The 11,362-nt window shown below is 34.6% G+C and overlaps 2 protein-coding genes across 2 annotated transcripts; one reads left to right on the top strand and one right to left on the bottom strand.

Moving 5' to 3' along the window:
- The first annotated feature begins 1,655 nt into the window (after positions 1-1,655).
- On the top strand, positions 1,656-2,744 carry LOC113359269. Its single transcript, XM_026602933.1, has 3 exons — positions 1,656-1,756; positions 1,798-2,334; positions 2,381-2,744. The coding sequence occupies exons 1-3, from the start codon at positions 1,656-1,658 to the stop codon at positions 2,742-2,744; spliced, it is 1,002 nt and encodes a 333-aa protein (XP_026458718.1).
- A 301-nt stretch (positions 2,745-3,045) lies between these two features.
- LOC113361123 lies at positions 3,046-4,890 on the bottom strand. Its single transcript, XM_026604474.1, has 4 exons — positions 4,038-4,890; positions 3,832-3,924; positions 3,587-3,742; positions 3,046-3,488 (listed from the first exon to the last, which is right to left on the bottom strand). The coding sequence occupies exons 2-4, from the start codon at positions 3,898-3,900 to the stop codon at positions 3,210-3,212; spliced, it is 504 nt and encodes a 167-aa protein (XP_026460259.1). The 5' UTR covers positions 3,901-3,924; positions 4,038-4,890; the 3' UTR covers positions 3,046-3,209.
- Positions 4,891-11,362: the final 6,472 nt, after the last annotated feature.

An 11,362-nucleotide genomic window follows, 5' to 3' on the forward strand; every position in this document is an offset into this window, starting at 1 on the left:
CTATGTAATAAATATCTTGTTTCTGCAAGTAACGCATAATCGGTTTACATGTGCATTATAAAAGCCCGATTTTAGGAATCGGTTTATGTGGGTATTAATCAAACTTCGATTCTGAGTTTACATCTTCCCAAGCATAAAACTCAACCCAAAATCGATTTGCAAATGCACTAACATCAACCGATTCTGGATCGAGTAAAAAAAATTACAGATTTTGATTATGCATTAATGAAAGTTAATCTCAGGATTAACTTGATTAAATACTTTTTAATTTTTCGAATTAACACTAATTTAACAAGGGCGTATCAGGCATTAACATAAATAGTGTTTTTCTTTTTTTTGTTTTCTTTTGTTATCAAATATGAGGTTAGGGAATAATCCAAAAAGTTTGCAGAAGGAGAGAGCTTGGAAGGAAGAACACCAACAAAGGTATGTACAAAATTCATTTTTGTGCCTTGGATTTTGATAGTTATTATAATGTTTTTGATTATAATACTGTATGGTTTTGTTTCTCTCCAGTGTACCTGAGTTTTCTGATGGTGATAATGATCCTTGGTTTCACTATGAATATTACCGTGATGAAACTTTGGTTGCTGACAAGAAAAGAGGTGATGGAGGGATTAAAAAAGATCTTCTAACAACTGAACATGCCAAGGATAAAAAGAAGAAACATTTGGAGAGCCGCGGCGATAAAAACAACTTGGTCTCGTCTGCATCGCTTGTTAAGATGAAAAATCGATATGCATTACTTGAAGAGGAGTAGTAGGATACTGCTTTATAACTTTGTTTTATAGTTGTTTATCAAGTTTTAAATACAGGTATAGCACTTCCGATGAGCACTTCTAATGAAATGCACCTTTGTCACTTATTAAAAAGAATCTAGAAGATTTTGTTCTAAATTGACTATCGGATATTTAAACGAGTAAACGACTAATAAAATAACAACCGGTTCAAAGAGATTAACACCAGGCGGATGATAAATTCATGATTATGTATTGTTACATAATTAAAGCGACTTGGGTGCCACTAGCTAGAATGAACCCTAAGTAAAATTGCAGCAGCAGCAGCAGCTATACTTGTCAAGAAACGTAACAAGTACTTTTCTTTTCACCGAACTCTCTATTCATTTCGATTCTTCTTTCTTGATTCTCCATCCTTTTATCAAAGTCTTCTTATTTAAAATCACAAGTATGTTTGATGTAGACGCATGTGTCTTCGATAATAATTCTTTGTTGAGGGGAAAATCAGATTATCGGAGACACGAGTATCTCCATAAAACACAAATGCATTTTGGAATCAATTTTGCAATAATTCTTTACAGACCGTCATTATAGACTACTCCAAAACCGTTTCCTACGTGGAGTTCCACGTGGAACTGCCATCTCGGCCTAACCGAAAAGAAAGCGATTTGTGTCCATCAAATCTAGAAAACTTTTAGTATTTTGTGTTTTTGGGCCGGTGATGTTAATCTCTAAACTTTGATGAATCTCGTTCATTAGAATTAAAATCTTGTAAATCTTCACAAAATCTTTTCTATCTAAACTTAACTATTACACGACTCTCCATCTTAACCCCTCATCACTATCCGGGGTCAAGCCGTCACCAATCTGGACACTGCTGAAATATAAAGATATTCCCATAATATGCAGCATATAACTATGGAGGAAATATGGGCTGTAGTAACTAAAATGGGCCCTTTCACTTCGCCCGGACCAGATGGGTACTCTCCGGTTTTCTACAAGAGAAGTGTTGGGGTACAGTTTGTAATGATGTTTTCCCTAAACTATTGAATCATACTAGCATTGCAGTGATCCCAAAGATTAAAAGCCCAGATACACCTTCTGATTATCGTCCAATATCTTTATCCAATGTTTTGTACAAGATTGTGGCAAAAAAACTTGTCAAACAGACTCGAGCCGCATCTGGAAGGATTTGTATTTTGGTCGCAAAGTGCTTTTGTGCCTGGTCGCCAGATTTTTTGGGTATTATATTCATTGCAAAGGAATTGCTTCATTTTATGCACAATTCTAGAGCGGTAAATGGGCACTTTGATCTAAAGGTGGATATTGTGAAAGCCTACGATAGAGTCAATTGGAAGTTTCTAGGGGATATGCTGCATATTATGGGAATATCTGGAACTGCTCATTCTTTAATCAAGGCATGTGTGATGTCTACCTCCTTTTGTATTAACATCGATGGATCTTCACAGGGATTTTACAAGAGTGAAAGGGGTATTCCGCTCTCTCCCACGTTATTCATAATCTGCTCTCAGGGTCTCTCTTTACTGATGCAACAATTTGAATCCCAAGGTACCAAGGATATAAAATCAACAGATGGGTACCTATAATTACCCATTTGATGTTTGCTTTGGTGCACACTCCAGAATAAATGTGTTTAATCTGAAGAAGCTTCTACAACAATATGCATCAATGTCAGGTCAACTCACAGATAACAATAAATCAGCCATATATTTCAGTAAGGGAATTTCAGATTTAAGTAAACAGACGACAATGCAAGATTTGGGTGTTAGAGAGATGGTGTCTGATGATAAATATATTGGGATTTTTCCTTTGAAGTCGGATTTCAGAATTGCAAGTTTCAATTACCTTATTGAAAAGTTTACCTCAAGATTACCAGGATGGAGATTCGGCAGGGAGAACGGTATTGCTACAAACTACTCTGAATTCCTATTTACTTCATGGGATTTTATGTCTTCTACCAAAGGGTGTTACGCAGGAAATAACTAAAATTCAGAGAAGAATCATAAGTGCATTTGTGTGAGACAGCAATTAGACAGGTTATTGTAGTTATCCTATATCAGCAAGTAATGGGATTATGCACACTGCATGGGTAAGGTTTCAATGATATATATTCTGCAATACGCATTTGCACTCTGCGAATCTCTTGTCACAATGCATTCTGCAGTAACTTGCACGTCCTAACAGTCATACAGTCGCAAGTCCTAAATATCCATGTTATGAGATTAAGCACCCTGAAAATCCTAACTCTAACATTCAACCGTAACATTTGCACTCTGTTAGTGTCTTAACAACCAATATACAACAAATAAACATACATGTACTCATATAATTATATATACTAAGATTGCTGAACTATGGGATTCAGTAATTATGCCAATAAGCTCATGAGAAAACTATCACGCATAAAATTGAAGACACACAAACAAGTACAGCCCACTGTTGACTTACCTCTCAATCGAGGAGGCCTCTTCTCTTGCTGATAATCCATAGGACTATAAAGACTAATACACCCAGCGTGATGCAACTTCCAGATAACCACCATAGCACGTGACGCTCTGATCCGATGATTCCCATTCTCACGTTTACACCAAATAACTCGGCTACCGCAGCAACAATACCATTGCTTACACCTAGGTTAGTCATAATCAGACCAAACTGAGATATGGCCACATTTTTCTTTTGAAGAGCAATCTCGAGTGTGTACTCCAGTCGATTAACATTTTCGGACATCTTCAATGATTGGAAAAAAAAAAAAACAGAACATAAACATCAATACAACAAAGATCAAAACAACTGAATGAAAATACTTCAACTATATATATACTTACCGTATTTAAACCTTTAGAAACCAATGTATACTCAGCCAAAGACCCTGTTAGTACTTCAATCAGCATCTCCGTTTTTTCATCATCTCCCGTTGTATCTTCCATCTGCTGCAGGGACACTTGCAGGTCTTTCAGCAACCCGCTAATTTCCGCAATTATCTGAAAGCAAGCCATGCGAATTGACTTTCCCAGCGTAGACAATGAATACATATTAAATACATGATTACTGATCGTTCCAAAAGAAGTACCTTTCTTACTGCAAATGTAATTCTATCAAGATGAATCTTGATTTCCTTCAAATCATCGAAGCAGCACATTTTCTGCAGTGGACTAGACTCTAGCTGCAATCATACATAAGACTAACTATTACTAAATTACAGATAGCTAAATAAGATAAGACCATTTCACTCATATAATAAAAACATTAGAAAAAGATTCAAAATTAGGGACTTACCCTTCTGAATTGAGATGTAAGTCTTTCAAGATCAATCTTGATATTCTCCACATGGGGAATACCGGGAATACGTTTAACTGGAGGAGGAACCTCTATGTTTAAAGATACCAATTCATTATCAAGACCGACCAAAGCTTCCTTCAATCACATTTCGAGTGCTAAGACTTCTAATTTCTCACCGTGTTGCCGATCAGACACCCGGGCAACTAACTTCTTCATAAACGTAAATGGATCATTGTCTTTCCAAACTATAATCTCACTTTCCGAGAGCATTGCCTTAAGACGCCCAATACTAACGAGAACAGACTTGTTCTAGCAAATTAAGAGGTAAAACGAATTATCGTCAAGGAACGCCAAATACTCCGTATCTGGCATGCCCATCCTTAACTTGATATCTGCTCCTCGATCAAGCTCTCCAAAATTCCCATTAGAAAATACCGCCCAATAGTCTTTATCCGGTAGCATCTCTTGTCTTCTCCACCATATTCCCTCTTTCGCTAAATGCTCAATTCCTTTCAACCATCGATTCGTGGCTTCTTCTTTCACACTAGGTTTACTTGAATTGAACCACCAATTTGGTGTTATCTTGTTCATTGTGGTTTTAGGGTTTCGAGATGAAAAGAAAATCCTAACTAGAATCAATTCAGAGAAATCAAGAACTTAGATGTTCTTGATACAAAGATGTTAAAAAAATGAATTGACGTTGATAAAATATGAAATTGAATCTGAAATACGCTTAAAAGAGTACTGAATAAAAGATATTGAAGCTTAATCTATGATTTTGTTTTAGGAGATTTCTAGGGTTTTTTTGTCAGAAGGATTGCTACTGAAATATAAGAGCGATGAAACTGAAAGATTTTAGTACTCAATGAAAGGATTGTGACGTTGCGAAGCAGAACTCTTTTAATACGGTATATACATGGAACATATAACGTTGACCTACTCTGACTTGACTAATATGAATGAGAACTAGCTTCTTGTTGTTAGCTAAAAGCCAAAAGTAGGCCTGTCAATATATGTCCGATATCCGAAATTCGTTTCTTAGTATTCGGAATTCTATAAGATTTTATCCGTTTTATCGGATATCGGATACAGATATTTATCGGATATTTCTTCCTTAATCTATCGGAATCGGATTAGGCTCTATCCGTTTAGTTAATATCCGATATCCGATAGAACATGAATTTATTTGTGATTTATCCTAACCATATTTATGATTTATTTGTGATTTACTCTAATATCCGATATCCGATATGAAATATTTGAAAAATTGAACTTAAATTTCAATTATGAACATGTTTTAAAGGGTTTTTAACATTTTTTTCTTAACCGGATATTATCTGATAAATATCCAATATCTGATAGCTTAGCCTATCAGAATAGATATCTGATTTTGATATCCTATAGGATATTATCGGATATCGAATATTCGATAGTGCTTAACCTGTCGGATATCGGATTTCTGAATATCCGACGGATATTCTTTCATTGACAGGCCTAGCCAAAAGTGCCCCGGTCCCCAAGTGACATGCCAGCTTCAGTAGTCAGTAAAAAATATATATACTAGGCATCCGGGGTCTTACCTGCCCCGACTCAACCTCTTATTAGTGTCAAGCGTCACGTAGTCATGTGTATTCGATACTTGATTTTTAATTTGACATTTCAAATGAAATATTATGAAATATCAATAGTTATGATTATTATCCTGGTATCTTCAACGTTTATTTAGATATTATTATATTGTGATTACTGTTGGGTCGTTTATGTATTCAATTCTTGTTATGAGATCTGTATTGTGAGAAGATGAACCTTCATCTCATAACATTCTCTCCTCGTATTGGTTTATAAGATCATGCATATTTATTTAAAAAGTTTGCAAGCAAATTGCTTCTGCTTTCGTATCCTTTCTCTGTGGTATTGGAGATGTGGTGGCATCACAACTGCATGAATTTGATTATCCTCCATCTATATATATACTCAAGTATATCATTTTTTTTAAATAATTTGTCGGATTATCATTGTTGAGGTTTTTATTTTAGATAAACACAAAAACTTTACGGTATAACTCTTCGTTTTAGTTAAGCACATGTTTTTATTTCCTTTATAAAAGATGGATTATCCAACCTAGTACATTCAAAAAACAACCAATTAACAAAAATGATTGAACAAATAGCCGATAATACTTGTTTTCACTTTTCTAAATTATACATGCAATTTTTCTTGCAACACCTTCTTAGAATGTAATTGTGGCACGCCTATCATTTTTATTTTGTATCCAAATCTCTCTCTTATTGTTGTCTATTAGATTTGGCGGATGAATTCAAGTTTTGATGTGTCTGAACCAATATACCCATAACATTTGCATATGTAGTTGTTCTAAAAGAGGAAATCCAAATGGAGATAAAATAAAAATAAAATATGTATACCAAAATAAACTCTTTCCAAGCGGCTTTTTTCTCTTCTAGGTTAATAATTGATAACATAGTAATGGCCCATGAAATTGTGAATATCATGAAAAAAATTCAAAGCCAAGAAAAAGAGCCTTATGTCAATCAAACTTGACATGACGAAAGCCTTTGATAGGATTGAGTGAAAATTCCTAATCTCCACTCTTAGGCGTTTAGGTTTTCACGAACATTGGTGTGATATTATTTTTGAATGTTTTTCAAATGTGTATGCTTTTATACTTCTTAATGGAAGTCCGGGAGAAGTTTTCTGTTCTGCAAGGGGTCTTAGACAGGGAGACCCCTTGTCCCCATATCTATTTATCATATACATGGAATCATTTTCTCGTCTACTTGTTCATGCTGAAAGTAATGATGGTATCCTAGGAATCAAAGTTACTAAAAATAGTTCATCCATTAGCCATTTGTTTTTTTGCAGATGACTGCTTAGTATTCATTGTAGATACTACTAATGAAGCAAAACAATTGGAGCAGGTGATAAAGGAATTCAGTAACTTTTCTGGACAATCCATCAATTTTGAAAAATCAGGTTTAGCTTTCCGCCCTATAACTAGTCCATGTTTTAAAGACCAAATTGCTAGTATTCTAAATGTTATAAAGATGACCTTACAAGAAAAATATTTAGGAGTCCCACTTTTAATCCAGAAAAAACAAGGAGGAAACTTTTGGACATCTTCTAGATAGATTTGACAGCAGGATAGCCATATGGCAAGGAAAGCACATAAACCAACCAGGTAGAACAATGCTTACTCAATCGAATTTAGGCTATCTAGCTTCACATCAATTAGATGTATTTCCATGCCTAAAAACATAACAAGATAAGAATAATATAATACAAAGAATTTTTTTGCTAAATAAGAAACAAAATGGCAGAAGCATGCAACTGATTAAATGGGATATTATAAGTCAGTCTAAAGCTCTGAGAGGGATGAACATAAAAAAGACCGAAGTCATGAATATTTCCTTACTTTGTAAGTTAGCTTGGATAATGATTACTGAAACCAACACTAAATTTTCCATCACTATGAAAAGTAAGTACTTCCCTAACCATAATCCACTTCATTATGCTAAAGACAAATATGGTTCATGGATATGGAAGGGTGTATGTAGAGGTCTAGATATTCTTAGAGAAAATTATTGTTCGGAAGTTGGAGATGGTAGAAAAAAATCCATCTGGAAACACCCACCACCATATCAATATGCTTCATCTTACATAGAGACAATGGACCAACTAATTGATCAAAACACAAAAACTTAGAAACTAGATATCTTACATTGTCTTTTTGATGAATATACTGTAAGGGATATCATGAGAATCAGAATTCCAAAAACTAGTAAGGATCAATTGAGATGGACACCATCTTTAAATGGTATTTTTTCTGTTAAAACTGTCTATATGGTTGTGGATAGTGTAAACAGTAGTCATGGTGTTGTAAACTTTCCATGGAAAAGATTTTGGGGTATGAAGCTACCTCCATGAATCTTGCACTTCCTGTGGAAGTGTATAAAAGAATGCTTACCTGTTAGAGAAAGACTAGGAAGACATGTTAATGACATATGTCCAAAATGTCCTCTGTGAAAGAGAAAATAAAACTGCTTATCACCTGTTATTGAATGTACTTATGCTACACAAATTTGGAATGTTGTGGATAATAATATTGCAGGTATGCTCACTAGAATATCCAATATTACAAATTAGATAGCAAGATGGTCTCAAAACAGTGACAGTAACGTTGTTGTACAAGACAATTTTATAACTACTACGACCTTTTACATTGTGGGGTATCTGGAAAATGAGATGTTCTTTTGTTTTTGATAATATACAAATGAATGTGGAGAATGTTGTGCGCCAAATCAACCAAAGCAGGTTGGAGGGGACTACTAGTACTCAAAAACATTTCTTGAATAGACAAACATGTGGTATCATTAGAAATGCAGTGCAATGGGAAAAACCACTTCTTTCTTTTAGAAAAGTCAATTTTGATGCAGCATATTCTAATGAAACTAATTTGATGGGAGTAGGACTAATTATTTTTGATGACACAGGTAATCCAAGGGGAGCAGGGTGCATACCAGGCTTAGCCGAAGGTGCAGAAAAAGCAAAAGCCATAGCTGCATTAGAATAAATTAAATGGGGAATGGAGCACAATGTTGTAAACCTCGTTCTAGAAGGAGAATCTGCAAATGTGATGAATGCAATCAATGGAAAAAAAGGATCTGTTCAATGGACTACCAATAGTATTATTAATGATTGTTTAAAATTGCTTACATTTTTTAATAAATGGGAATGTCGTTATGTCCCAAGAGAGACAAATGAAGTAGCTCATCTTTTATTTAAAGATTCAAAACTTTTAAGTAGTGCTACATATTGGTCTGGGAACTTACCAATATGGATATATCTTCTCTGATCCAGGAAAAACTAGATGTATCTCAATAATTATTGTTAATGAAAATTTGTTCCTTTCCTATTAAGAAAAAATGAGAGAGGAAGAAAGATAAGATATCAATGAGAGATTTCTTATTTTAGAGGTGTGAGAGAGGCGTGTGGTGAGATCGAGTGTGAGCTGTGAGAGAAATGGCGAAACTTTTCGGATATAAGTGAAGAATAAAATATTGATCGAGTACCGTTAAATATATTCTATTATATAAAGGGAACACCCCTTAGGCATTGTTCATCTATAGTAGGTGAAGCTGTAAAATTTGATTTTCCGAATTTTCCCTTGATTTTATTTTTTTCATTTGGCCATTACATAAATAAATGAGGGTACATAAATAATTTAGGGGAATTAAATAATTTACTACCCAAAATCAAAATCATCGCCGTCTAAACTTATCTAATGAGATTAAAATTGTGTGCTCCATGATCAAAATAAAAATCAGAAGCTTAAGAATAATGATCAAAATCAACAACAATATGATCTTCATCATTGAAAAATTTAAGTCCATATGTAACCTTACGGTTATCGAACAGGTCGTATTCTATAATTACATTGGGAAAAAAAAATAAAAAATAAAAAATTATATCCTCTCTGCGTTACATGGAAACTGCCATGTGTGTTCGATATGGAAACGTTTCCGTGTGTCCAATATGGAAATTCAGAAAATCCATGATAGCGGGCACGACGGTATACGTAAAAGTATTATTGAACTTGTAAGATATGCAGAAATGCAAATGGTCCAAAGTTAATTGTCCATTCATAATTTCGTTATATATAAGAAGTTATGCCCTATTGCTTATAAAATGTCGGTCATAATAATCTAGTGGTACGGCCTTACTGTAATGGAATGAGTTAGACCTGATTTTATCATATATTTATCTTGAGGTGAATAGTTGGATTGATAACTTGAGAGCTTAAATTAGAACCACACATGTGACAGTTACCTTGGTTTTATTAACTTAGGCCGGTTCCTATGAGTGTGGAAAACTCTCAAGTTTGTCATTTTTGCACCCACTATGGATCTTGAAAACTGGCCTGTCTAAGTGACAAATTTTCCACTTAGCCAGGTCAAGTCAAGCTTCCACCGAGCGTTCGAGACTCGACCGCTCGTCCTAGACTGACCGGCTTGTATAGTCTACACCACTACCTAGAATCTGATCCAACGGCCATAAATCTTCCCTCCTATAAATGTCAAATTCCGCTTCCATTTTAACTCACACCTTCTCTTCTCTACTCTTCACATTTGTTAATCTAAATTTTTTTTCGTCATTCAACTATTTCATTCACTTTTGTTGTATAATTTCTTTAATATGTGTCAGTCTAATACTCAGTCTAATAAAAATAAGAAGATTAGGGGTGCAAAATTTACCGTAGACGAAGATGAAAGCATTTGTAGAAACTATATGTTATTTACACAAGATAATATCGATGTTGCCCAACAACAATCTACCAAGTCGTGGGATAACATATTTGTTAATTTCGTGAAGAAACTATGAACATCAACGATCGTGATGCAAATGGATTATCCGGTCTCTTCCTCACAATTAACGCCCAAGTTTCCTTGTATGTTGCTGCTTTAATACAAGACGCTCGTGCTCGAGCGAGTGGTCTTGTCGATGTTGATGTCGAACGAAAGTGTTGAACTGATTGGCAGTACAAACATGGGAAATTTTTTGCTTATGAAAGTTGTTATCATATTTTGAAAGTGTTCCCTAAATATAATCCAGAAGTGTTAGCAAACATGCAGAATGTACATGTAAGTTCACCATATACTTCTTATCCTTCGACGTCGGGTTCACAACTATATCAATCTTCTCATCCCCCTCTTGAGAATCTATTTTCTTCACTAGAAACCACAAAAAATAACAATACCAACTTGAATGCCAATGCTGCGATTAAGAGAAAATTGTTAGGAAGAAATGCAAGAGCAGCGAGAAAAGCTGCCCAAGAAGGTGCTTTGGATACTTTGATAGAGAATCAAAAGACCGTCGAAAAACAAAGATCTATATACCATCATTTCTTGACTAGGGAGATGAAAAAACATCGACAAACTCAAGAGAAATTTGTTTCAGACTTTGAAAAAAATAAGATTCTAAATGCAAACACCTTAACAATGAATCCCAGACAATTGATAGTATATGGGAGATGGAGATGGACAAGGTAGGAGAGGAGTTGGAAGAAAAACGAAATAAGAGAAATTTGGAAAAACAATTTGGAGTTCAAGATGAAGATAAGGATGATGAAGACCACGAAGATCACGATGAAGTAGTGCCACTTAATTAACGTATCATCTTTAATATTAATGAAAATGTAGTATTTGGTTATGGTGAGTGAAATTGTTCTAGTTTTTTTTCATTACAAATTTGTTCTAGTTTTTTTATTACATTAAAACTTAAACTTGACAACATCCATGAAATCGAGT

Source organism: Papaver somniferum, chromosome 3, assembly GCF_003573695.1.
Source record: "Papaver somniferum cultivar HN1 chromosome 3, ASM357369v1, whole genome shotgun sequence".
Lineage (NCBI taxonomy): Eukaryota > Viridiplantae > Streptophyta > Magnoliopsida > Ranunculales > Papaveraceae > Papaver > Papaver somniferum.

Bases quoted from the DNA above. Each gene is read 5' to 3' on its own strand.
- LOC113361123 (XM_026604474.1), bottom strand. From the start codon at position 3,900: ATGTGCTGCTTCGATGATTTGAAGGAAATCAAGATTCATCTTGATAGA. The intron at 3,743-3,831 runs GTACTTCTTTTG...GCTTGCTTTCAG, and splicing joins TTACATTTGCAGTAAGAAAG to ATAATTGCGGAAATTAGCGG. The intron at 3,489-3,586 runs GTAAGTATATAT...CAATCATTGAAG, and splicing joins TTTCTAAAGGTTTAAATACG to ATGTCCGAAAATGTTAATCG.
- LOC113359269 (XM_026602933.1), top strand. From the start codon at position 1,656: ATGGAGGAAATATGGGCTGTAGTAACTAAAATGGGCCCTTTCACTTCG. The intron at 1,757-1,797 runs GTTTGTAATGAT...GAATCATACTAG, and splicing joins AAGAGAAGTGTTGGGGTACA to CATTGCAGTGATCCCAAAGA. The intron at 2,335-2,380 runs GTACCTATAATT...TGCACACTCCAG, and splicing joins GATATAAAATCAACAGATGG to AATAAATGTGTTTAATCTGA.